Source organism: Gadus chalcogrammus, chromosome 22 (assembly GCF_026213295.1).
Source record: "Gadus chalcogrammus isolate NIFS_2021 chromosome 22, NIFS_Gcha_1.0, whole genome shotgun sequence".
Lineage (NCBI taxonomy): Eukaryota > Metazoa > Chordata > Actinopteri > Gadiformes > Gadidae > Gadus > Gadus chalcogrammus.
In genome coordinates this window covers 16,887,944-16,915,260 of record NC_079433.1, presented here as the reverse complement: position 1 = coordinate 16,915,260, position 27,317 = coordinate 16,887,944, and the positions used below count along the sequence as shown (strand labels likewise).

Genomic DNA, 27,317 nt, shown 5'->3' with positions numbered 1-27,317 from the left:
CCTTTCATCAAATTGTGAAACGTAATCAATATAATTATTGATCATGCATTTATGTAATAATCCCTATAAGTAACCCGATATTTACGGCCAACACTGAAACCTTATTTTAATAAATATCTTTTTAAAAACACATTTGGCCGCCAGCTTCTTATTTGTTGTTCTTTGAACACGTGTTAGCGACCTGAACGTTCTGATGGCCGCAGGCTACATTGACCCTTTCTAATCGACCCCAAACTTTTCAACGGTAGTGTGTGTGTGTGTGTGTATAGCTATCTATCTATCTACATATATCTCAATACATACATACCGTTCAAAAGTCTAAATACATATATACATGTATGATAACTTCTTGTGTTTCTTTCATTCATTCATTTTTGATACAATCATTTATAATACATTTTCCCATCATAATTTAAATATCGTAATATTATAATTAATTCTCACGCCCCTTTCTTCAAACAGCCTGCCATGGAGGAAGATGGAGGAGAACCTGACCACCGCCCGGCCCCTTCTGTGGTTGCATCGCTGCCAAAGAAGAAACCCTCTTTTTTCCCCACTTTCCTATCCCTCCCCTCTTCTCGTTTCAACCCCACTGCATCTCTACCCTCTTCTCGTTTCTCCCCCACTGCATGCCTCCCCTCTTCTTGTGTCTCCCCCACTACATCTCTCCTCTCTTCTCGTTTCTCCCCCACTACATCCCTCCCGTATTCTTGTGTCTCCACCACTACATGCCTTCCAACTTCTCGCGTCTCCCCGACTACATCTTCCCCCTCTTCTCGTTTCACCCCCACTACATGTCTCCCCTCTTCTTGCGTCTCCCCCAATACATGCCTCCCCTCTTCTTGTGTCTCCCCCACTACATGTCTCCCCTCTTCTTGTGTCTCCCCCACTACCTGTCTCCCCTCTTCTTGTGTCTCCCCAACTACATGTTTCCCCACTTCTTGTGTCTCCCCCACTACATCCATCTCCTCTACTCGTGTCTCCCCCACTACATGTCTCCCCTCTTCTTGTGTCTCCCCCACTACATGCCTCCCCTCTTCTTGTGTCTCCCCCACTACATCCCTCCCTGTTTCTCATCACCCCGCCTCTCTCTTCTCGTCCCCATCCTCCCCTGTTCTGTTCCCTGTTCCTGTTCTTCTGTCCTCTGGTATCTCCCCAATAACTGTGTCTCTTTCTCCCTCCCCCCCCTCCTCTCTCTCTCCAACAGGAATCCTGGACCTTCCAGATGTCATCACCCCCAGCAGCAGAGATGTCTCCTCCCCACCAGGACGGTCATCAGATGTCGGTGAGCAGAGCAGCAAAGGGACCTCAGAGGACACCACCCTGCCTGATGAGGATGTACTGGGGAATCAAATGTAGGTAACAAGTAGCATTAAGTTCACCGCCGGTGAAATTATGCCAAAAATGACTCATCCATGTTTGTAACTTTTCAATTTGCATTCCTGCTTTTAATTTGTCCTTAAAACATCAGCCCCCCCATCCTCAGTTGACCTTGATGAATGTGTGCGTTTCAGGGTACCTGCAGTAGCTGGGAGTGAGCTCAATGAGGTGGACCCCACTGGGCCTCCTGCCCAGACAACAGGTACTTTGAAGCAGTCCTCCATTGAGTAGACAGCATGTCCCACAGATCAACTATTATTGTCTTAACCGTGGTGGTGGTCGGTCCTCAGAGTTCTCCCGGCTTCGTCGCTTCTCATCTCTGCAGTGGTATGACAGCAGGAGCCAACCTTTGCTGATTGCATCAGGGAGATCCATCAGCACAGGATTGGACATCAGATAGAAATCGATGAATGAATGACTCCGTTTTGCTTATACGTGACGTGACTATCCTCCTCATTGCTGTGTTTCCCTTTCTGTTCCGCTCGTCCCTGTGTGTTGCAGTCAGCCTCAGAGGGACGAGGTCAGCCGGCTGCGGGCCTCCTCTGGTAGGAGCAAGACCCAGCAACACCAGGAGGCCCTTGGGTAAGAGACAGGAAAGACATCTCTTGAGCTGGTTCTTTAGAGAATAAACATGAATACAAGCAGCCTGTTTGGGGCCGCTGATGCCTTCACCCCCTTATAGTCCATAGTTTAAGGAGTTCTGGTTATATTTGTAGAGATTTACACTTTCCCAAACATTGGTTGTCTCTTCTTTAAAACCTAATCATCACGACTATATACTCCGGGCTGGTACATTGACTAATGATGTGTATGTGTTTTCTTCAGCTTGCCCAACATTGGAAACAGCTGCTTCCTGAACGCGTCCCTGCAGTGTCTCTACAGCCTGCCCTGCTTCTGCAGTGACATCACGGGGCAGGAGGACCTCTGGAGCCCCCGGAGAAGAACCAAGCTGAAGCTGCTGAGGTCCAGTAGAGATCCAGACCCTTAGCCCTCACACTAGAGGAGAACCAGACCCTTAGCCCTCACACTAGAGGAGAACCAGACCCTTAGCCCTCACACTAGAGGAGAACCAGACCCTTAGCCCTCACAAACTACAGTACAGCTTGGACGATTTACTGACAAAGTGAATGCTCCACTGTACAATATTAAGTACAGTAGGTATACTAAATGCACTTGGTCTTTTCGTATGCTGTTCTCCAGGTACTTGGGGGAGCTATATAAATCCCGGCAGGGTGAGGGCTCCTACAAAGGCAAGCGCCGGCTCCTTTGGTCCATCAAGAGCAGTCTGGCAGAGTTCAACGAGGAGTACGAGCATATCACTGAGCAGGTACAGCTGATGAGTCCCTATCTCTTGGCTTATGCGCTTGTTGAGGATTAAACACATGTCAACTGAACTTCTGGTTTCTGACAGGATGCTCATGAGTTCCTGCTCCTCCTCTTCATGAAGATGAAGATGGAAGGTGAGACACTGCAGGAGATCTCCACGTCACCCAGCTATCTCTGCCCCGTCCAGAACTTTGAGTTCAGACTGCAGTGTGTACGCACCTGCACCAGGTAACGGTTGACTTCATCGAACGTATTATTGTTGTCGCATAATACTACTATAGTTCCTCCATCATTGAATGAAAGTCAATCAATGTTACGCCAACACTTTTGGCATCATGATCTGGTCTGCTGTGTTCAAATGGTGATTTTCTGTTCTCTGCCCGTCTTAAAAGCTGCGGTGACAAGGTCTTCCAGGAGGAGGAGCAGAACCACTTGTCCTTGGACCTCCACCCGTCGTTGATAGCTGGCCTCCAATTCTACTTCAAAGTCAGTACACCGTTGTGTTGGTGTGTCCGATTACGCTGGTCCACTGATACTCACAGAGCACTTTCCCTCAGCCTTCAGAGTTGGAGTGCACCTGCCGGCAGTGCTCTGGATGCCAGGCAACAGCGGTTCGGCATTTCCTCACTCTGCCCAGGTGAGCCATGAACTTGAGTCTGTTGTCTCCAATGTTGCCTTGAAGCAGCCTTTTCATACGTACGGGCGCGTGTGTGCATTCAGCGATCGGACGATGAACCGTTTGTGTCCACAGAGTGTTACTCCTTCACATGAAGCGCTTCCACCACGACGGGGCACGGTTGAGGAAGGTGACCGATGCTGTCAGCGTTCCTCCATGGCTGTCTCTGGCCTCCCTCGTTGGAGAGCAGGGTGCTGCAGCTGGGATAGACCCACTGAGGTAAGAGATAAGGAAACAGACTGGGACGGTAGGCAGTGCGTTGTGCTTCATGGAAACAGATTGGGTGGGTTGGGAGTGCTGGGCGTCATTGAAACAGTCAGATGAATCTAGATTGGTAATCCGGCCATAAGCTCCCCTGCCTCTTATAGAGGACCTCACACAACCATTTTAGTGTTTAATTTACGATCCTCAATATCTGATTAATCATTATGTATGGAATGTGTTGTAGATCAAGTTATGGAGAGGGGGACATCGCATCTGGAGCAAAACCAAGTGCAAACATGGGTAAGAAAAAAGTGATGGATTCCTATCTCATGCCCAACCGCTTGAGTTTTTCAGTTGTGTACAAAACAGGATTGTTGGTGTGTTTCTCAGCAGCAGTGGATCATCTTGACAGTGCAGGAGACAGGGACAGAGGTCTTCAGGAAGTTCATGGGGTGAGAGGGGCCAGGGAGAGAGCTGTAGTACACAGTGGGACAGAATATGGACAGATTCAAGCGATGATGCAACAGAGAAGCTCAAAGCGTTTTTTACACTTTCAATATGCCCGTCTTATTTGAAACTTTTTCCCGGCATTGGCGTTTTTGCACTTGTAAATAGTTAATGGGGTTTGTAGCCTACATTCAGACGCAGTCTACTCATTCTTGCGTGCGAGTGGCTTGAATAAAATTAAAACATTACGAGTATGCAAATTATTCTAAAGATGTCTACGTGCGTAGCCCCGCCTGCTCCAATGAACAAGAAAGCCGGCTTTACACAGGCAGGACAGTGAAACTGTAACATCTGCCAAGCAGCGACCGTACCTGCTTGGCAGTGTAAAAATGCTTAGGGTTAGGGTTAGGTTCTCTGACAAATGAATCCTGTTTCTCTACAGAAGGATCACAGCAACCAGAGCACCTACCGTCTGTCGGGGATGGTCTCTCACCTCGGGGAGAGCATCAACACCGGTAACTAAAGCTTTTATAGTAAAGAATGTACATCTGTACCTGACACACGCGTCAGACACTAGACCCGTCCCACGCTGGGGGACAGTAAGGTAATGGATGTCTTGTGTCCCCCAGGCCACTACGTCAGTGACGTCGCTGGAGAGGACGGCGCCGGATGGTTGACCCTCAACGACGCCCGTGTGACGCCCGCGGAGACGCCGGTCCTGAGGACCAGAGAGAAGACCGCCTACATGTTGTTTTACGTCCTAAGGTGATACTTTAAACGTTACTCTCTACAACAGCCAATGCTTCTTTTAGACTCAGTCTGTTTTACTCACTGAACTTACTGAAACACTGACTCCTGCTCGTCTTCTTCCACCAGTGGAGCAGAAGAGGGAAGCCATGTCCCACTGGCTCAGAACCAGGAGCCATCTGGAGCTGAGAGGGACTGACACCTGTGAGGCCCGGGAGAGCGTTTGATTGGTGGAGCCTCTACAGCCCGCTCTGTGGGCCGCACCCTGCAGCCCCCCTCTACAGCTGAGGCCCACCTTTAAACGCCCCCCTAGGGGCCACACCCTGAAGCCCACCTCTACATCCCCCCCTAGGGGCCACACCCTGAAGCCCACCTCTACATCCCCCTCTGGGGGCCACACCCTGAAGCCCACCTCTACATCCCCCCCTAGGGGCCACACCCTGAAGCCCACCTCTACATCCCCCTCTGGGGGCCACACCCTGAAGCCCCCCTCTACATCCCCCCCTAGGGGCCACACCCTGAAGCCCCCCTCTACATCCCCCCTAGGGGCCACACCCTGAAGCCCCCCTCTACATCCCCCCTAGGGGCCACACCCTGAAGCCCCCCTCTAGGGGACCTGAGGCCCCTCTCTACACCCCCCTCTGGGGGCCACACCCTGCGGCCCCCTTCTACAGCCCCCTCTAGGGGCTAACCAACCCCCTCTACAGCCCCCTCTAGGGGCCCTGCGGCCCACCTCTTTGGACGTTAAGGCTGATCATAATGAGGATCACTTTATTTTTATTTTGTATCATAATAATGAGGAGCATATTCATATTATGTATAATAATAATGCTGAGGATCATCTTTTATGAATAATAATGTCATTATGTGATCCTTTTTATTATTATACATGTATAATAATAATAATAATAATAATAATGAGGATAACATTATTATGCATAATAATAATAATGCTGAGGATCAAATTATGTGTATAATAATAATATGATAATTATGTATAATATATAATGTGAATATATAATATAATAGCACTATATATAATGTAACTATAAAAATAAGATCCCCTGTGGAACTAATATATGATAATTGAGCTCTGGTTTTCATTCAATTTCGTTTAAATAAATGTGTTTATTGTATAAATAGTAAAATAACAATTAAAATGTTAATGATATTAATAATTTGAATCAAATCAAAAATAAGATATCACCAGAGTATATAATAATAATATATGTCATCAATAAATGCGTTTACTTGCTACTAATCTCCTGTGTTTGGTCCGCTTCCTCAGTCTCCAGTCTCACCCTTTAATCACATCAACCACATAACACAGGTTTACATCGTCCACAGCTCAGCATTGTTTGAGCAGTAGATTTGAGGAACATCCAAACAACAAACACTTGATATAGATCATTTGCTTGGCGAGTCTGACTTAAAAAATGTATTTGCACTCATTTAAAGTTTTTCAGTTACTGTTAAAACGACATCCTCCGAATTAATGGATATTAACGGCAGGAGAGGAAGAATTGTTTCGGTCTATCCAGAGCCGAATAACAGAGTTCAGGTAAAGAAAGGTGTCACTTCTCTATGTAGGCCTACTCAAGAACAGAGAGTTCAGGTAAAGAAAGTGGTTTCAATCAGGTTGGTCTTCCTCTTTATAGTGCCATATAATGTGACTAATATTAATATAATGTTACATGAGCAAGCCAAGTAAGTTCAACTGTTGCTTGTTCATGAATAACAAAAACTGACACTAATAAATCAAGAAGACCCTTCATGAAGATTGGGCAAACCAAACTGTCAAATGAGCTGTTCATTAGACAATTACTTCACATTATATATTTTTTGCTTGGTTGACATTTTACTATTTTCTATAAATAGATAATATATACATTTTTACAAATGCTAGTTTCAACTATGTTGATCGAATATGGTCTAAATCAAACCTACCGAGTCAGCCCAGTGGATAACACTCTATCCAAGATCAAGTCTGAAATCCAACTTTTGGAAGAATTGCCACTCTCCACTATTGTTCTTTAGTTTTATTCTTTCTTTCTTCTTCTGTATTATTCTATACGTATATGTAGACACAGAATTTCGATATAATTTATACTTTTTTAAGAATCACACTTAATTTCATACCGTATATTTCCATTTGGTCTCAAGGACGTTGAGGCTCGAGCGTGAGCAGTTCTGGAGATAACAGCCAAGGTGACAGGGCGGCTAGTTAGCGATAGCCCATGGTGGCTATGAGAGCTAACCATTGCGGACGTCGTGGAGCCTAAACAACGTCAACCTAGAAACACAATGTGAAGCTTAAACGGTTCTGTATTTCGTGTTACACTTGCGATAAAATGATGAATCGATTGGAAATATGATTGTTAGAAATCTGCCGATTGTCTGTGGAGAGCCCCGTTTATATTGCTAAAGGCTAGGCGCTTGCTACATATCCGGGTGTACGTCCACCGGTAGTAGATAAATGCTAAAATCAATGCTTGCCTGTCCAATAGTAATAAGGGGCGAGGGAGGGCTTTCAGACCTGTCACTCAAACCACCGCGCCAGTAGTAAGTTGTAAGAATATTTCAAGTTCAATTTCTACATAAATGTAAGATCATTTTATGCGTGACTATTTTGAGGGTTGTTTTAATATTAGCTAATTTACCAAACATGTTAAATGAGCGTGTCCCTGCACACTGAGCGCGCGCGCGTGTGTGTTTGTGTGTAACGTAAAAGTTATTAGGTCAATTACGTCGCATTCAGGTGCTAATTTTGCTCACAATTTGACTTTTATGTGCCTATTTTGTGTGTTGTAGATGTCATCGAAGACCCATTTTCTACTGCTATCAGTGTGTTCTTTACGCAGACCTTATGTGTGTGTGTTATCGATGGATGAGAGGTCCCTTGTATACCACATAACGTCATAGATAATAAGGTTGCGTTTCGGTGCGTATTCGTGTGTTTGCCATTGCAGAAGTATACGATTTATCGGTTTTCTGGCAATATACGTTTTTAGCTGGTTTTTGGTTGATTTGGTGTTTTTTTGTCCATAATTGGGCTTGAAATTGCCAATCCGATCTGGCAACACATGCCTATATCTACACAAACGATACGCGATATAAAAGCTGAAGGAGACCAACGGGATCCTCATTTTGTGAGCTTATTTCGATTAACTAAATGTGAAGTAATAAGGTCAATAATATATATTTTCCAAGTCTCAAACAAATACCCACAACGTACTCAAATATATTCAAACTCGGTCACATTAGCTCTTTTTTTAACCCACTTTATTTGTTTTCGAACCATTTTACAACACTATTTTCAAATCCTTTCGCTTGATTTAAAGCCATTTAACATTTCTTTACGTCTTGTTTTACTTATGAAACATGTTTTCAACCTCAGTTTGCACTACAGCACTCACCGCATTTTCTGCAGGAAATGCATTTTCTGGTTTCCAACATGCTTGATGGACAGATATGGTTAGTGATAATTATACAATATGAAGCACAATAATAGCGATAGGCTAGCACCAATCCATTTTTATTCATTTTAAATGCTAAATGTGACGGGATGAGACGGTGATGTGGACATCCATCACATTACCACATAAGGCTTGTTTTGAGAGGTAGGCCTACTTATATTGTAATTAGGTGAGTGCTGCATGCAGCTCTCAATAGTTGTTCTTCAGTTTTATTCCTTCTTCTTCATTATTCTATACAAACTTTTTAGAGACAAAATTTCATCCATCCCTTTTGATTAATTTTAAATGCTAAATGGGAGGGGATGAGACGGTGATGTTGACATCCATTACATTACCATATAAGGCTTGTTTTGAGAGGTTCTGAGATCCATGGTCTCCTTGACGACAGCATCACTGCCTCATTCAAGCGAGACGCCACGTGGACTGACTCACGCACGCTGCACGAAGTTGTCTTTGCTAGTTGTTGCTAATTGTTGCTAATTAATCGTGGGTTGATCATTATATCTACTTGACTGTACTTGTCGAAGAGGAAAGCAAACATGGGTGGCTGTTGCTCCAGACAGGTACAATTAAATCTTAATCATGACTCTTGAATGTTACACCTTGCAATCTTTCCTTGAGGTTGCGATGGAAACCTTTCATCAAATTGTGAAACGTAATCAATATAATTATTGATCATGCATTTATGTAATAATCCCTATAAGTAACCCGATATTTACGGCCAACACTGAAACCTTATTTTAATAAATATTTTTTTAAAAACACATTTGGCCGCACGCTTCTTATTTGTTGTTCTTTGAACACGTGTTAGCGACCTGAACGTTCTGATGGCCGCAGGCTACATTGACCCTTTCTAATCGACCCCAAACTTTTCAACGGTAGTGTGTGTGTGTGTGTGTGTATAGCTATCTATCTATCTACATATATCTCAATACATACATACCGTTCAAAAGTCTAAATACATATATACATGTATGATAACTTCTTGTGTTTCTTTCATTCATTCATTTTTGATACAATCATTTATAATACATTTTCCCATCATAATTTAAATATCGTAATATTATAATCAATTCTCACGCCCCTTTCTTCAAACAGCCTGCCATGGAGGAAGATGGAGGAGAACCTGACCACCGCCCGGCCCCTTCTGTGGTTGCATCGCTGCCAAAGAAGAAACCCTCTTTTTTCCCCACTTTCCTATCCCTCCCCTCTTCTCGTTTCAACCCCACTGCATCTCTACCCTCTTCTCGTTTCTCCCCCACTGCATGCCTCCCCTCTTCTTGTGTCTCCCCCACTACATCTCTCCTCTCTTCTCGTTTCTCCCCCACTACATCCCTCCCGTATTCTTGTGTCTCCACCACTACATGCCTTCCAACTTCTCGCGTCTCCCCGACTACATCTTCCCCCTCTTCTCGTTTCACCCCCACTACATGTCTCCCCTCTTCTTGCGTCTCCCCCAATACATGCCTCCCCTCTTCTTGTGTCTCCCCCACTACATGTCTCCCCTCTTCTTGTGTCTCCCCCACTACCTGTCTCCCCTCTTCTTGTGTCTCCCCAACTACATGTTTCCCCACTTCTTGTGTCTCCCCCACTACATCCATCTCCTCTACTCGTGTCTCCCCCACTACATGTCTCCCCTCTTCTTGTGTCTCCCCCACTACATGCCTCCCCTCTTCTTGTGTCTCCCCCACTACATCCCTCCCTGTTTCTCATCACCCCGCCTCTCTCTTCTCGTCCCCATCCTCCCCTGTTCTGTTCCCTGTTCCTGTTCTTCTGTCCTCTGGTATCTCCCCAATAACTGTGTCTCTTTCTCCCTCCCCCCCCTCCTCTCTCTCTCCAACAGGAATCCTGGACCTTCCAGATGTCATCACCCCCAGCAGCAGAGATGTCTCCTCCCCACCAGGACGGTCATCAGATGTCGGTGAGCAGAGCAGCAAAGGGACCTCAGAGGACACCACCCTGCCTGATGAGGATGTACTGGGGAATCAAATGTAGGTAACAAGTAGCATTAAGTTCACCGCCGGTGAAATTATGCCAAAAATGACTCATCCATGTTTGTAACTTTTCAATTTGCATTCCTGCTTTTAATTTGTCCTTAAAACATCAGCCCCCCCATCCTCAGTTGACCTTGATGAATGTGTGCGTTTCAGGGTACCTGCAGTAGCTGGGAGTGAGCTCAATGAGGTGGACCCCACTGGGCCTCCTGCCCAGACAACAGGTACTTTGAAGCAGTCCTCCATTGAGTAGACAGCATGTCCCACAGATCAACTATTATTGTCTTAACCGTGGTGGTGGTCGGTCCTCAGAGTTCTCCCGGCTTCGTCGCTTCTCATCTCTGCAGTGGTATGACAGCAGGAGCCAACCTTTGCTGATTGCATCAGGGAGATCCATCAGCACAGGATTGGACATCAGATAGAAATCGATGAATGAATGACTCCGTTTTGCTTATACGTGACGTGACTATCCTCCTCATTGCTGTGTTTCCCTTTCTGTTCCGCTCGTCCCTGTGTGTTGCAGTCAGCCTCAGAGGGACGAGGTCAGCCGGCTGCGGGCCTCCTCTGGTAGGAGCAAGACCCAGCAACACCAGGAGGCCCTTGGGTAAGAGACAGGAAAGACATCTCTTGAGCTGGTTCTTTAGAGAATAAACATGAATACAAGCAGCCTGTTTGGGGCCGCTGATGTCTTCACCCCCTTATAGTCCATAGTTTAAGGAGTTCTGGTTATATTTGTAGAGATTTACACTTTCCCAAACATTGGTTGTCTCTTCTTTAAAACCTAATCATCACGACTATATACTCCGGGCTGGTACATTGACTAATGATGTGTATGTGTTTTCTTCAGCTTGCCCAACATTGGAAACAGCTGCTTCCTGAACGCGTCCCTGCAGTGTCTCTACAGCCTGCCCTGCTTCTGCAGTGACATCACGGGGCAGGAGGACCTCTGGAGCCCCCGGAGAAGAACCAAGCTGAAGCTGCTGAGGTCCAGTAGAGATCCAGACCCTTAGCCCTCACACTAGAGGAGAAGCAGACCCTTAGCCCTCACACTAGAGGAGAACCAGACCCTTAGCCCTCACACTAGAGGAGAACCAGACCCTTAGCCCTCACACTAGAGGAGAACCAGACCCTTAGCCCTCACACTAGAGGAGAACCAGACCCTTAGCCCTCACAAACTACAGTACAGCTTGGACGATTTACTGACAAAGTGAATGCTCCACTGTACAATATTAAGTACAGTAGGTATACTAAATGCACTTGGTCTTTTCGTATGCTGTTCTCCAGGTACTTGGGGGAGCTATATAAATCCCGGCAGGGTGAGGGCTCCTACAAAGGCAAGCGCCGGCTCCTTTGGTCCATCAAGAGCAGTCTGGCAGAGTTCAACGAGGAGTACGAGCATATCACTGAGCAGGTACAGCTGATGAGTCCCTATCTCTTGGCTTATGCGCTTGTTGAGGATTAAACACATGTCAACTGAACTTCTGGTTTCTGACAGGATGCTCATGAGTTCCTGCTCCTCCTCTTCATGAAGATGAAGATGGAAGGTGAGACACTGCAGGAGATCTCCACGTCACCCAGCTATCTCTGCCCCGTCCAGAACTTTGAGTTCAGACTGCAGTGTGTACGCACCTGCACCAGGTAACGGTTGACTTCATCGAACGTATTATTGTTGTCGCATAATACTACTATAGTTCCTCCATCATTGAATGAAAGTCAATCAATGTTACGCCAACACTTTTGGCATCATGATCTGGTCTGCTGTGTTCAAATGGTGATTTTCTGTTCTCTGCCCGTCTTAAAAGCTGCGGTGACAAGGTCTTCCAGGAGGAGGAGCAGAACCACTTGTCCTTGGACCTCCACCCGTCGTTGATAGCTGGCCTCCAATTCTACTTCAAAGTCAGTACACCGTTGTGTTGGTGTGTCCGATTACGCTGGTCCACTGATACTCACAGAGCACTTTCCCTCAGCCTTCAGAGTTGGAGTGCACCTGCCGGCAGTGCTCTGGATGCCAGGCAACAGCGGTTCGGCATTTCCTCACTCTGCCCAGGTGAGCCATGAACTTGAGTCTGTTGTCTCCAATGTTGCCTTGAAGCAGCCTTTTCATACGTACGGGCGCGTGTGTGCATGCAGCGATCGGACGATGAACCACAGAGTTGTGTCCACAGAGTGTTACTCCTTCACATGAAGCGCTTCCACCACGACGGGGCACGGTTGAGGAAGGTGACCGATGCTGTCAGCGTTCCTCCATGGCTGTCTCTGGCCTCCCTCGTTGGAGAGCAGGGTGCTGCAGCTGGGATAGACCCACTGAGGTAAGAGATAAGGAAACAGACTGGGACGGTAGGCAGTGCGTTGTGCTTCATGGAAACAGATTGGGTGGGTTGGGAGTGCTGGGCGTCATTGAAACAGTCAGATGAATCTAGATTGGTAATCCGGCCATAAGCTCCCCTGCCTCTTATAGAGGACCTCACACAACCATTTTAGTGTTTAATTTACGATCCTCAATATCTGATTAATCATTATGTATGGAATGTGTTGTAGATCAAGTTATGGAGAGGGGGACATCGCATCTGGAGCAAAACCAAGTGCAAACATGGGTAAGAAAAAAGTGATGGATTCCTATCTCATGCCCAACCGCTTGAGTTTTTCAGTTGTGTACAAAACAGGATTGTTGGTGTGTTTCTCAGCAGCAGTGGATCATCTTGACAGTGCAGGAGACAGGGACAGAGGTCTTCAGGAAGTTCATGGGGTGAGAGGGGCCAGGGAGAGAGCTGTAGTACACAGTGGGACAGAATATGGACAGATTCAAGCGATGATGCAACAGAGAAGCTCAAAGCGTTTTTTACACTTTCAATATGCCCGTCTTATTTGAAACTTTTTCCCGGCATTGGCGTTTTTGCACTTGTAAATAGTTAATGGGGTTTGTAGCCTACATTCAGACGCAGTCTACTCATTCTTGCGTGCGAGTGGCTTGAATAAAATTAAAACATTACGAGTATGCAAATTATTCTAAAGATGTCTACGTGCGTAGCCCCGCCTGCTCCAATGAACAAGAAAGCCGGCTTTACACAGGCAGGACAGTGAAACTGTAACATCTGCCAAGCAGCGACCGTACCTGCTTGGCAGTGTAAAAATGCTTAGGGTTAGGGTTAGGTTCTCTGACAAATGAATCCTGTTTCTCTACAGAAGGATCACAGCAACCAGAGCACCTACCGTCTGTCGGGGATGGTCTCTCACCTCGGGGAGAGCATCAACACCGGTAACTAAAGCTTTTATAGTAAAGAATGTACATCTGTACCTGACACACGCGTCAGACACTAGACCCGTCCCACGCTGGGGGACAGTAAGGTAATGGATGTCTTGTGTCCCCCAGGCCACTACGTCAGTGACGTCGCTGGAGAGGACGGCGCCGGATGGTTGACCCTCAACGACGCCCGTGTGACGCCCGCGGAGACGCCGGTCCTGAGGACCAGAGAGAAGACCGCCTACATGTTGTTTTACGTCCTAAGGTGATACTTTAAACGTTACTCTCTACAACAGCCAATGCTTCTTTTAGACTCAGTCTGTTTTACTCACTGAACTTACTGAAACACTGACTCCTGCTCGTCTTCTTCCACCAGTGGAGCAGAAGAGGGAAGCCATGTCCCACTGGCTCAGAACCAGGAGCCATCTGGAGCTGAGAGGGACTGACACCTGTGAGGCCCGGGAGAGCGTTTGATTGGTGGAGCCTCTACAGCCCGCTCTGTGGGCCGCACCCTGCAGCCCCCCTCTACAGCTGAGGCCCACCTTTAAACGCCCCCCTAGGGGCCACACCCTGAAGCCCACCTCTACATCCCCCTCTGGGGGCCACACCCTGAAGCCCACCTCTACATCCCCCCCTAGGGGCCACACCCTGAAGCCCACCTCTACATCCCCCTCTGGGGGCCACACCCTGAAGCCCCCCTCTACATCCCCCCCTAGGGGCCACACCCTGAAGCCCCCCTCTACATCCCCCCTAGGGGCCACACCCTGAAGCCCCCCTCTACATCCCCCCTAGGGGCCACACCCTGAAGCCCCCCTCTAGGGGACCTGAGGCCCCTCTCTACACCCCCCCTCTGGGGGCCACACCCTGCGGCCCCCTTCTACAGCCCCCTCTAGGGGCTAACCAACCCCCTCTACAGCCCCCTCTAGGGGCCCTGCGGCCCACCTCTTTGGACGTTAAGGCTGATCATAATGAGGATCACTTTATTTTTATTTTGTATCATAATAATGAGGAGCATATTCATATTATGTATAATAATAATGCTGAGGATCATCTTATTATGAATAATAATGTCATTATGTGATCCTTTTTATTATTATACATGTATAATAATAATAATAATAATGAGGATAACATTATTATGCATAATAATAATAATGCTGAGGATCAAATTATGTGTATAATAATAATATGATAATTATGTATAATATATAATGTGAATATATAATATAATAGCACTATATATAATGTAACTATAAAAATAAGATCCCCTGTGGAACTAATATATGATAATTGAGCTCTGGTTTTCATTCAATTTCGTTTAAATAAATGTGTTTATTGTATAAATAGTAAAATAACAATTAAAATGTTAATGATATTAATAATTTGAATCAAATCAAAAATAAGATATCACCAGAGTATATAATAATAATATATGTCATCAATAAATGCGTTTACTTGCTACTAATCTCCTGTGTTTGGTCCGCTTCCTCAGTCTCCAGTCTCACCCTTTAATCACATCAACCACATAACACAGGTTTACATCGTCCACAGCTCAGCATTGTTTGAGCAGTAGATTTGAGGAACATCCAAACAACAAACACTTGATATAGATCATTTGCTTGGCGAGTCTGACTTAAAAAATGTATTTGCACTCATTTAAAGTTTTTCAGTTACTGTTAAAACAGCATCCTCCGAATTAATGGATATTAACGGCAGGAGAGGAAGAATTGTTTCGGTCTATCCAGAGCCGAATAACAGAGTTCAGGTAAAGAAAGGTGTCACTTCTCTATGTAGGCCTACTCAAGAACAGAGAGTTCAGGTAAAGAAAGTGGTTTCAATCAGGTTGGTCTTCCTCTTTATAGTGCCATATAATGTGACTAATATTAATATAATGTTACATGAGCAAGCCAAGTAAGTTCAACTGTTGCTTGTTCATGAATAACAAAAACTGACACTAATAAATCAAGAAGACCCTTCATGAAGATTGGGCAAACCAAACGGTCAAATGAGCTGTTCATTAGACAATTACTTCACATTATATATTTTTTGCTTGGTTGACATTTTACTATTTTCTATAAATAGATAATATATACATTTTTACAAATGCTAGTTTCAACTATGTTGATCGAATATGGTCTAAATCAAACCTACCGAGTCAGCCCAGTGGATAACACTCTATCCAAGATCAAGTCTGAAATCCAACTTTTGGAAGAATTGCCACTCTCCACTATTGTTCTTTAGTTTTATTCTTTCTTTCTTCTTCTGTATTATTCTATACGTATATGTAGACACAGAATTTCGATATAATTTATACTTTTTTAAGAATCACACTTAATTTCATACCGTATATTTCCAGTTGGTCTCAAGGACGTTGAGGCTCGAGCGTGAGCAGTTCTGGAGATAACAGCCAAGGTGACAGGGCGGCTAGTTAGCGATAGCCCATGGTGGCTATGAGAGCTAACCATTGCGGACGTCGTGGAGCCTAAACAACGTCAACCTAGAAACACAATGTGAAGCTTAAACGGTTCTGTATTTCGTGTTACACTTGCGATAAAATGATGAATCGATTGGAAATATGATTGTTAGAAATCTGCCGATTGTCTGTGGAGAGCCCCGTTTATATTGCTAAAGGCTAGGCGCTTGCTACATATCCGGGTGTACGTCCACCGGTAGTAGATAAATGCTAAAATCAATGCTTGCCTGTCCAATAGTAATAAGGGGCGAGGGAGGGCTTTCAGACCTGTCACTCAAACCACCGCGCCAGTAGTAAGTTGTAAGAATATTTCAAGTTCAATTTCTACATAAATGTAAGATCATTTTATGCGTGACTATTTTGAGGGTTGTTTTAATATTAGCTAATTTACCAAACATGTTAAATGAGCGTGTCCGTGCACACTGAGCGCGCGCGCGTGTGTGTGTTTGTGTGTAACGTAAAAGTTATTAGGTCAATTACGTCGCATTCAGGTGCTAATTTTGCTCACAATTTGACTTTTATGTGCCTATTTTGTGTGTTGTAGATGTCATCGAAGACCCATTTTCTACTGCTATCAGTGTGTTCTTTACGCAGACCTTATGTGTGTGTGTTATCGATGGATGAGAGGTCCCTTGTATACCACATAACGTCATAGATAATAAGGTTGCGTTTCGGTGCGTATTCGTGTGTTTGCCATTGCAGAAGTATACGATTTATCGGTTTTCTGGCAATATACGTTTTTAGCTGGTTTTTGGTTGATTTGGTGTTTTTTTGTCCATAATTGGGCTTGAAATTGCCAATCCGATCTGGCAACACATGCCTATATCTACACAAACGATACGCGATATAAAAGCTGAAGGAGACCAACGGGATCCTCATTTTGTGAGCTTATTTCGATTAACTAAATGTGAAGTAATAAGGTCAATAATATATATTTTCCAAGTCTCAAACAAATACCCACAACGTACTCAAATATATTCAAACTCGGTCACATTAGCTCTTTTTTTAACCCACTTTATTTGTTTTCGAACCATTTTACAACACTATTTTCAAATCCTTTCGCTTGATTTAAAGCCATTTAACATTTCTTTACGTCTTGTTTTACTTATGAAACATGTTTTCAACCTCAGTTTGCACTACAGCACTCACCGCATTTTCTGCAGGAAATGCATTTTCTAGTTTCCAATTTGTTAAGATTATGTGGATAGACTTTGATTTAGCATGGCCTAACATGCTTGATGGACAGATATGGTTAGTGATAATTATACAATATGAAGCACAATAATAGCGATAGGCTAGCACCAATCCATTTTTATTCATTTTAAATGCTAAATGTGACGGGATGAGACGGTGATGTGGACATCCATCACATTACCACATAAGGCTTGTTTTCAGAGGTAGGCCTACTTATATTGTAATTAGGTGAGTGCTGCATGCAGCTCTCAATAGTTGTTCTTCAGTTTTATTCCTTCTTCTTCATTATTCTATACAAACTTTTTAGAGACAAAATTTCATCCATCCCTTTTGATTAATTTTAAATGCTAAATGGGAGGGGATGAGACGGTGATGTTGACATCCATTACATTACCATATAAGGCTTGTTTTGAGAGGTTCTGAGATCCATGGTCTCCTTGACGACAGCATCACTGCCTCATTCAAGCGAGACGCCACGTGGACTGACTCACGCACGCTGCACGAAGTTGTCTTTGCTAGTTGTTGCTAATTGTTGCTAATTAATCGTGGGTTGATCATTATATCTACTTGACTGTACTTGTCGAAGAGGAAAGCAAACATGGGTGGCTGTTGCTCCAGACAGGTACAATTAAATCTTAATCATGACTCTTGAATGTTACACCTTGCAATCTTTCCTTGAGGTTGCGATGGAAACCTTTCATCAAATTGTGAAACGTAATCAATATAATTATTGATCATGCATTTATGTAATAATCCCTATAAGTAACCCGATATTTACGGCCAACACTGAAACCTTATTTTAATAAATATTTTTTTAAAAACACATTTGGCCGCACGCTTCTTATTTGTTGTTCTTTGAACACGTGTTAGCGACCTGAACGTTCTGATGGCCGCAGGCCATAAAAATGGCACCAATCCATTTTTATTCATTTTAAATGCTAAATGTGACGGGATGAGACGGTGATGTGGACATCCATCACATTACCACATAAGGCTTGTTTTGAGAGGTAGGCCTACTTATATTGTAATTAGGTGAGTGCTGCATGCAGCTCTCAATTGTTGTTCTTCAGTTTTATTCCTTGTTCTTCATTATTCTATACAAACTTTTTAGAGACAAAATTTCATCCATCCCTTTTGATTAATTTTAAATGCAAAATGGGAGGGGATGAGACGGTGATGTTGACATCCATTACATTACCATATAAAGCTTGTTTTGAGAGGTTCTGAGATCCATGGTCTCCTTGACGACAGCATCACTGCCTCATTCAAGCGAGACGCCACGTGGACTGACTCACGCACGCTGCACGAAGTTGTCTTTGCTAGTTGTTGCTAATTGTTGCTAATTAATCGTGGGTTGATCATTATATCTACTTGACTGTACTTGTCGAAGAGGAAAGCAAACATGGGTGGCTGTTGCTCCAGACAGGTACAATTAAATCTTAATCATGACTCTTGAATGTTACACCTTGCAATCTTTCCTTGAGGTTGCGATGGAAACCTTTCATCAAATTGTGAAACGTAATCAATATAATTATTGATCATGCATTTATGTAATAATCCCTATAAGTAACCCGATATTTACGGCCAACACTGAAACCTTATTTTAATAAATATTTTTTTAAAAACACATTTGGCCGCCAGCTTCTTATTTGTTGTTCTTTGAACACGTGTTAGCGACCTGAACGTTCTGATGGCCGCAGGCTACATTGACCCTTTCTAATCGACCCCAAACTTTTCAACGGTAGTGTGTGTGTGTGTGTGTGTATAGCTATCTATCTACATATATCTCAATACATACATACCGTTCAAAAGTCTAAATACATATATACATGTATGATAACTTCTTGTGTTTCTTTCATTCATTCATTTTTGATACAATCATTTATAATACATTTTCCCATCATAATTTAAATATCGTAATATTATAATTAATTCTCACGCCCCTTTCTTCAAACAGCCTGCCATGGAGGAAGATGGAGGAGAACCTGACCACCGCCCGGCCCCTTCTGTGGTTGCATCGCTGCCAAAGAAGAAACCCTCTTTTTTCCCCACTTTCCTATCCCTCCCCTCTTCTCGTTTCAACCCCACTGCATCTCTACCCTCTTCTCGTTTCTCCCCCACTGCATGCCTCCCCTCTTCTTGTGTCTCCCCCACTACATCTCTCCTCTCTTCTCGTTTCTCCCCCACTACATCCCTCCCGTATTCTTGTGTCTCCACCACTACATGCCTTCCAACTTCTCGCGTCTCCCCGACTACATCTTCCCCCTCTTCTCGTTTCACCCCCACTACATGTCTCCCCTCTTCTTGCGTCTCCCCCAATACATGCCTCCCCTCTTCTTGTGTCTCCCCCACTACATGTCTCCCCTCTTCTTGTGTCTCCCCCACTACCTGTCTCCCCTCTTCTTGTGTCTCCCCAACTACATGTTTCCCCACTTCTTGTGTCTCCCCCACTACATCCATCTCCTCTACTCGTGTCTCCCCCACTACATGTCTCCCCTCTTCTTGTGTCTCCCCCACTACATGCCTCCCCTCTTCTTGTGTCTCCCCCACTACATCCCTCCCTGTTTCTCATCACCCCGCCTCTCTCTTCTCGTCCCCATCCTCCCCTGTTCTGTTCCCTGTTCCTGTTCTTCTGTCCTCTGGTATCTCCCCAATAACTGTGTCTCTTTCTCCCTCCCCCCCCTCCTCTCTCTCTCCAACAGGAATCCTGGACCTTCCAGATGTCATCACCCCCAGCAGCAGAGATGTCTCCTCCCCACCAGGACGGTCATCAGATGTCGGTGAGCAGAGCAGCAAAGGGACCTCAGAGGACACCACCCTGCCTGATGAGGATGTACTGGGGAATCAAATGTAGGTAACAAGTAGCATTAAGTTCACCGCCGGTGAAATTATGCCAAAAATGACTCATCCATGTTTGTAACTTTTCAATTTGCATTCCTGCTTTTAATTTGTCCTTAAAACATCAGCCCCCCCATCCTCAGTTGACCTTGATGAATGTGTGCGTTTCAGGGTACCTGCAGTAGCTGGGAGTGAGCTCAATGAGGTGGACCCCACTGGGCCTCCTGCCCAGACAACAGGTACTTTGAAGCAGTCCTCCATTGAGTAGACAGCATGTCCCACAGATCAACTATTATTGTCTTAACCGTGGTGGTGGTCGGTCCTCAGAGTTCTCCCGGCTTCGTCGCTTCTCATCTCTGCAGTGGTATGACAGCAGGAGCCAACCTTTGCTGATTGCATCAGGGAGATCCATCAGCACAGGATTGGACATCAGATAGAAATCGATGAATGAATGACTCCGTTTTGCTTATACGTGACGTGACTATCCTCCTCATTGCTGTGTTTCCCTTTCTGTTCCGCTCGTCCCTGTGTGTTGCAGTCAGCCTCAGAGGGACGAGGTCAGCCGGCTGCGGGCCTCCTCTGGTAGGAGCAAGACCCAGCAACACCAGGAGGCCCTTGGGTAAGAGACAGGAAAGACATCTCTTGAGCTGGTTCTTTAGAGAATAAACATGAATACAAGCAGCCTGTTTGGGGCCGCTGATGCCTTCACCCCCTTATAGTCCATAGTTTAAGGAGTTCTGGTTATATTTGTAGAGATTTACACTTTCCCAAACATTGGTTGTCTCTTCTTTAAAACCTAATCATCACGACTATATACTCCGGGCTGGTACATTGACTAATGATGTGTATGTGTTTTCTTCAGCTTGCCCAACATTGGAAACAGCTGCTTCCTGAACGCGTCCCTGCAGTGTCTCTACAGCCTGCCCTGCTTCTGCAGTGACATCACGGGGCAGGAGGACCTCTGGAGCCCCCGGAGAAGAACCAAGCTGAAGCTGCTGAGGTCCAGTAGAGATCCAGACCCTTAGCCCTCACACTAGAGGAGAACCAGACCCTTAGCCCTCACACTAGAGGAGAACCAGACCCTTAGCCCTCACACTAGAGGAGAACCAGACCCTTAGCCCTCACACTAGAGGAGAACCAGACCCTTAGCCCTCACACTAGAGGAGAACCAGACCCTTAGCCCTCACAAACTACAGTACAGCTTGGACGATTTACTGACAAAGTGAATGCTCCACTGTACAATATTAAGTACAGTAGGTATACTAAATGCACTTGGTCTTTTCGTATGCTGTTCTCCAGGTACTTGGGGGAGCTATATAAATCCCGGCAGGGTGAGGGCTCCTACAAAGGCAAGCGCCGGCTCCTTTGGTCCATCAAGAGCAGTCTGGCAGAGTTCAACGAGGAGTACGAGCATATCACTGAGCAGGTACAGCTGATGAGTCCCTATCTCTTGGCTTATGCGCTTGTTGAGGATTAAACACATGTCAACTGAACTTCTGGTTTCTGACAGGATGCTCATGAGTTCCTGCTCCTCCTCTTCATGAAGATGAAGATGGAAGGTGAGACACTGCAGGAGATCTCCACGTCACCCAGCTATCTCTGCCCCGTCCAGAACTTTGAGTTCAGACTGCAGTGTGTACGCACCTGCACCAGGTAACGGTTGACTTCATCGAACGTATTATTGTTGTCGCATAATACTACTATAGTTCCTCCATCATTGAATGAAAGTCAATCAATGTTACGCCAACACTTTTGGCATCATGATCTGGTCTGCTGTGTTCAAATGGTGATTTTCTGTTCTCTGCCCGTCTTAAAAGCTGCGGTGACAAGGTCTTCCAGGAGGAGGAGCAGAACCACTTGTCCTTGGACCTCCACCCGTCGTTGATAGCTGGCCTCCAATTCTACTTCAAAGTCAGTACACCGTTGTGTTGGTGTGTCCGATTACGCTGGTCCACTGATACTCACAGAGCACTTTCCCTCAGCCTTCAGAGTTGGAGTGCACCTGCCGGCAGTGCTCTGGATGCCAGGCAACAGCGGTTCGGCATTTCCTCACTCTGCCCAGGTGAGCCATGAACTTGAGTCTGTTGTCTCCAATGTTGCCTTGAAGCAGCCTTTTCATACGTACGGGCGCGTGTGTGCATGCAGCGATCGGACGATGAACCACAGAGTTGTGTCCACAGAGTGTTACTCCTTCACATGAAGCGCTTCCACCACGACGGGGCACGGTTGAGGAAGGTGACCGATGCTGTCAGCGTTCCTCCATGGCTGTCTCTGGCCTCCCTCGTTGGAGAGCAGGGTGCTGCAGCTGGGATAGACCCACTGAGGTAAGAGATAAGGAAACAGACTGGGACGGTAGGCAGTGCGTTGTGCTTCATGGAAACAGATTGGGTGGGTTGGGAGTGCTGGGCGTCATTGAAACAGTCAGATGAATCTAGATTGGTAATCCGGCCATAAGCTCCCCTGCCTCTTATAGAGGACCTCACACAACCATTTTAGTGTTTAATTTACGATCCTCAATATCTGATTAATCATTATGTATGGAATGTGTTGTAGATCAAGTTATGGAGAGGGGGACATCGCATCTGGAGCAAAACCAAGTGCAAACATGGGTAAGAAAAAAGTGATGGATTCCTATCTCATGCCCAACCGCTTGAGTTTTTCAGTTGTGTACAAAACAGGATTGTTGGTGTGTTTCTCAGCAGCAGTGGATCATCTTGACAGTGCAGGAGACAGGGACAGAGGTCTTCAGGAAGTTCATGGGGTGAGAGGGGCCAGGGAGAGAGCTGTAGTACACAGTGGGACAGAATATGGACAGATTCAAGCGATGATGCAACAGAGAAGCTCAAAGCGTTTTTTACACTTTCAATATGCCCGTCTTATTTGAAACTTTTTCCCGGCATTGGCGTTTTTGCACTTGTAAATAGTTAATGGGGTTTGTAGCCTACATTCAGACGCAGTCTACTCATTCTTGCGTGCGAGTGGCTTGAATAAAATTAAAACATTACGAGTATGCAAATTATTCTAAAGATGTCTACGTGCGTAGCCCCGCCTGCTCCAATGAACAAGAAAGCCGGCTTTACACAGGCAGGACAGTGAAACTGTAACATCTGCCAAGCAGCGACCGTACCTGCTTGGCAGTGTAAAAATGCTTAGGGTTAGGGTTAGGTTCTCTGACAAATGAATCCTGTTTCTCTACAGAAGGATCACAGCAACCAGAGCACCTACCGTCTGTCGGGGATGGTCTCTCACCTCGGGGAGAGCATCAACACCGGTAACTAAAGCTTTTATAGTAAAGAATGTACATCTGTACCTGACACACGCGTCAGACACTAGACCCGTCCCACGCTGGGGGACAGTAAGGTAATGGATGTCTTGTGTCCCCCAGGCCACTACGTCAGTGACGTCGCTGGAGAGGACGGCGCCGGATGGTTGACCCTCAACGACGCCCGTGTGACGCCCGCGGAGACGCCGGTCCTGAGGACCAGAGAGAAGACCGCCTACATGTTGTTTTACGTCCTAAGGTGATACTTTAAACGTTACTCTCTACAACAGCCAATGCTTCTTTTAGACTCAGTCTGTTTTACTCACTGAACTTACTGAAACACTGACTCCTGCTCGTCTTCTTCCACCAGTGGAGCAGAAGAGGGAAGCCATGTCCCACTGGCTCAGAACCAGGAGCCATCTGGAGCTGAGAGGGACTGACACCTGTGAGGCCCGGGAGAGCGTTTGATTGGTGGAGCCTCTACAGCCCGCTCTGTGGGCCGCACCCTGCAGCCCCCCTCTACAGCTGAGGCCCACCTTTAAACGCCCCCCTAGGGGCCACACCCTGAAGCCCACCTCTACATCCCCCTCTGGGGGCCACACCCTGAAGCCCACCTCTACATCCCCCCCTAGGGGCCACACCCTGAAGCCCACCTCTACATCCCCCTCTGGGGGCCACACCCTGAAGCCCCCCTCTACATCCCCCCCTAGGGGCCACACCCTGAAGCCCCCCTCTACATCCCCCCTAGGGGCCACACCCTGAAGCCCCCCTCTACATCCCCCCTAGGGGCCACACCCTGAAGCCCCCCTCTAGGGGACCTGAGGCCCCTCTCTACACCCCCCCTCTGGGGGCCACACCCTGCGGCCCCCTTCTACAGCCCCCTCTAGGGGCTAACCAACCCCCTCTACAGCCCCCTCTAGGGGCCCTGCGGCCCACCTCTTTGGACGTTAAGGCTGATCATAATGAGGATCACTTTATTTTTATTTTGTATCATAATAATGAGGAGCATATTCATATTATGTATAATAATAATGCTGAGGATCATCTTATTATGAATAATAATGTCATTATGTGATCCTTTTTATTATTATACATGTATAATAATAATAATAATAATGAGGATAACATTATTATGCATAATAATAATAATGCTGAGGATCAAATTATGTGTATAATAATAATATGATAATTATGTATAATATATAATGTGAATATATAATATAATAGCACTATATATAATGTAACTATAAAAATAAGATCCCCTGTGGAACTAATATATGATAATTGAGCTCTGGTTTTCATTCAATTTCGTTTAAATAAATGTGTTTATTGTATAAATAGTAAAATAACAATTAAAATGTTAATGATATTAATAATTTGAATCAAATCAAAAATAAGATATCACCAGAGTATATAATAATAATATATGTCATCAATAAATGCGTTTACTTGCTACTAATCTCCTGTGTTTGGTCCGCTTCCTCAGTCTCCAGTCTCACCCTTTAATCACATCAACCACATAACACAGGTTTACATCGTCCACAGCTCAGCATTGTTTGAGCAGTAGATTTGAGGAACATCCAAACAACAAACACTTGATATAGATCATTTGCTTGGCGAGTCTGACTTAAAAAATGTATTTGCACTCATTTAAAGTTTTTCAGTTACTGTTAAAACAGCATCCTCCGAATTAATGGATATTAACGGCAGGAGAGGAAGAATTGTTTCGGTCTATCCAGAGCCGAATAACAGAGTTCAGGTAAAGAAAGGTGTCACTTCTCTATGTAGGCCTACTCAAGAACAGAGAGTTCAGGTAAAGAAAGTGGTTTCAATCAGGTTGGTCTTCCTCTTTATAGTGCCATATAATGTGACTAATATTAATATAATGTTACATGAGCAAGCCAAGTAAGTTCAACTGTTGCTTGTTCATGAATAACAAAAACTGACACTAATAAATCAAGAAGACCCTTCATGAAGATTGGGCAAACCAAACGGTCAAATGAGCTGTTCATTAGACAATTACTTCACATTATATATTTTTTGCTTGGTTGACATTTTACTATTTTCTATAAATAGATAATATATACATTTTTACAAATGCTAGTTTCAACTATGTTGATCGAATATGGTCTAAATCAAACCTACCGAGTCAGCCCAGTGGATAACACTCTATCCAAGATCAAGTCTGAAATCCAACTTTTGGAAGAATTGCCACTCTCCACTATTGTTCTTTAGTTTTATTCTTTCTTTCTTCTTCTGTATTATTCTATACGTATATGTAGACACAGAATTTCGATATAATTTATACTTTTTTAAGAATCACACTTAATTTCATACCGTATATTTCCAGTTGGTCTCAAGGACGTTGAGGCTCGAGCGTGAGCAGTTCTGGAGATAACAGCCAAGGTGACAGGGCGGCTAGTTAGCGATAGCCCATGGTGGCTATGAGAGCTAACCATTGCGGACGTCGTGGAGCCTAAACAACGTCAACCTAGAAACACAATGTGAAGCTTAAACGGTTCTGTATTTCGTGTTACACTTGCGATAAAATGATGAATCGATTGGAAATATGATTGTTAGAAATCTGCCGATTGTCTGTGGAGAGCCCCGTTTATATTGCTAAAGGCTAGGCGCTTGCTACATATCCGGGTGTACGTCCACCGGTAGTAGATAAATGCTAAAATCAATGCTTGCCTGTCCAATAGTAATAAGGGGCGAGGGAGGGCTTTCAGACCTGTCACTCAAACCACCGCGCCAGTAGTAAGTTGTAAGAATATTTCAAGTTCAATTTCTACATAAATGTAAGATCATTTTATGCGTGACTATTTTGAGGGTTGTTTTAATATTAGCTAATTTACCAAACATGTTAAATGAGCGTGTCCCTGCACACTGAGCGCGCGCGCGTGTGTGTGTTTGTGTGTAACGTAAAAGTTATTAGGTCAATTACGTCGCATTCAGGTGCTAATTTTGCTCACAATTTGACTTTTATGTGCCTATTTTGTGTGTTGTAGATGTCATCGAAGACCCATTTTCTACTGCTATCAGTGTGTTCTTTACGCAGACCTTATGTGTGTGTGTTATCGATGGATGAGAGGTCCCTTGTATACCACATAACGTCATAGATAATAAGGTTGCGTTTCGGTGCGTATTCGTGTGTTTGCCATTGCAGAAGTATACGATTTATCGGTTTTCTGGCAATATACGTTTTTAGCTGGTTTTTGGTTGATTTGGTGTTTTTTTGTCCATAATTGGGCTTGAAATTGCCAATCCGATCTGGCAACACATGCCTATATCTACACAAACGATACGCGATATAAAAGCTGAAGGAGACCAACGGGATCCTCATTTTGTGAGCTTATTTCGATTAACTAAATGTGAAGTAATAAGGTCAATAATATATATTTTCCAAGTCTCAAACAAATACCCACAACGTACTCAAATATATTCAAACTCGGTCACATTAGCTCTTTTTTTAACCCACTTTATTTGTTTTCGAACCATTTTACAACACTATTTTCAAATCCTTTCGCTTGATTTAAAGCCATTTAACATTTCTTTACGTCTTGTTTTACTTATGAAACATGTTTTCAACCTCAGTTTGCACTACAGCACTCACCGCATTTTCTGCAGGAAATGCATTTTCTAGTTTCCAATTTGTTAAGATTATGTGGATAGACTTTGATTTAGCATGGCCTAACATGCTTGATGGACAGATATGGTTAGTGATAATTATACAATATGAAGCACAATAATAGCGATAGGCTAGCACCAATCCATTTTTATTCATTTTAAATGCTAAATGTGACGGGATGAGACGGTGATGTGGACATCCATCACATTACCACATAAGGCTTGTTTTCAGAGGTAGGCCTACTTATATTGTAATTAGGTGAGTGCTGCATGCAGCTCTCAATAGTTGTTCTTCAGTTTTATTCCTTCTTCTTCATTATTCTATACAAACTTTTTAGAGACAAAATTTCATCCATCCCTTTTGATTAATTTTAAATGCAAAATGGGAGGGGATGAGACGGTGATGTTGACATCCATTACATTACCATA

The 27,317-nt window shown here is 44.7% G+C and overlaps 3 protein-coding genes and 2 long non-coding RNA genes across 10 annotated transcripts; 3 read left to right on the top strand and 2 right to left on the bottom strand.

Moving 5' to 3' along the window:
• The first annotated feature begins 3,858 nt into the window (after positions 1 to 3,858).
• On the top strand, positions 3,859 to 5,100 carry LOC130376132 (ubiquitin carboxyl-terminal hydrolase 37-like). Its single transcript, XM_056583352.1, has 4 exons — positions 3,859 to 3,886; positions 4,476 to 4,548; positions 4,663 to 4,798; positions 4,910 to 5,100. The coding sequence occupies exons 2-4, from the start codon at positions 4,515 to 4,517 to the stop codon at positions 4,977 to 4,979; spliced, it is 240 nt and encodes a 79-aa protein (XP_056439327.1). The 5' UTR covers positions 3,859 to 3,886; positions 4,476 to 4,514; the 3' UTR covers positions 4,980 to 5,100.
• Positions 5,101 to 11,299: 6,199 nt separating this feature from the next.
• LOC130376276 (uncharacterized) lies at positions 11,300 to 16,262 on the bottom strand. 3 transcript variants are annotated; one of them, XR_008893972.1, is made up of 5 exons: positions 15,643 to 16,262; positions 14,947 to 14,997; positions 13,833 to 13,940; positions 13,546 to 13,709; positions 11,300 to 13,018 (listed from the first exon to the last, which is right to left on the bottom strand). It is a non-coding gene; the product is annotated as an uncharacterized LOC130376276 (long non-coding RNA). The 3 variants fall into 3 exon arrangements; XR_008893971.1 differs by having other exon boundaries at positions 15,835 to 16,248; XR_008893973.1 differs by lacking the exon at positions 14,947 to 14,997 and having other exon boundaries at positions 15,835 to 16,238.
• Positions 12,057 to 14,058, top strand: LOC130376275 (ubiquitin carboxyl-terminal hydrolase 37-like). The gene is made up of 6 exons (XM_056583495.1): positions 12,057 to 12,297; positions 12,416 to 12,559; positions 12,789 to 12,844; positions 13,434 to 13,506; positions 13,621 to 13,756; positions 13,868 to 14,058. Exons 3-6 carry the CDS (start codon positions 12,797 to 12,799, stop codon positions 13,935 to 13,937), a joined length of 327 nt encoding a protein of 108 aa, XP_056439470.1. The 5' UTR covers positions 12,057 to 12,297; positions 12,416 to 12,559; positions 12,789 to 12,796; the 3' UTR covers positions 13,938 to 14,058.
• Positions 16,263 to 20,010: 3,748 nt separating the features above from the next.
• On the bottom strand, positions 20,011 to 26,055 carry LOC130376128 (uncharacterized). Of its 4 annotated transcripts, none has more exons than XR_008893964.1 (5): positions 25,404 to 26,055; positions 24,708 to 24,758; positions 23,594 to 23,701; positions 23,307 to 23,470; positions 20,011 to 22,779 (listed from the first exon to the last, which is right to left on the bottom strand). It is a non-coding gene; the product is annotated as an uncharacterized LOC130376128 (long non-coding RNA). The 4 variants fall into 4 exon arrangements; XR_008893963.1 differs by having other exon boundaries at positions 25,596 to 26,049; XR_008893962.1 differs by lacking the exon at positions 24,708 to 24,758 and having other exon boundaries at positions 23,594 to 23,684; positions 25,596 to 26,049.
• Positions 21,818 to 23,819, top strand: LOC130376127 (ubiquitin carboxyl-terminal hydrolase 37-like). The gene is made up of 6 exons (XM_056583344.1): positions 21,818 to 22,058; positions 22,177 to 22,320; positions 22,550 to 22,605; positions 23,195 to 23,267; positions 23,382 to 23,517; positions 23,629 to 23,819. The coding sequence occupies exons 3-6, from the start codon at positions 22,558 to 22,560 to the stop codon at positions 23,696 to 23,698; spliced, it is 327 nt and encodes a 108-aa protein (XP_056439319.1). The 5' UTR covers positions 21,818 to 22,058; positions 22,177 to 22,320; positions 22,550 to 22,557; the 3' UTR covers positions 23,699 to 23,819.
• Positions 26,056 to 27,317: the final 1,262 nt, after the last annotated feature.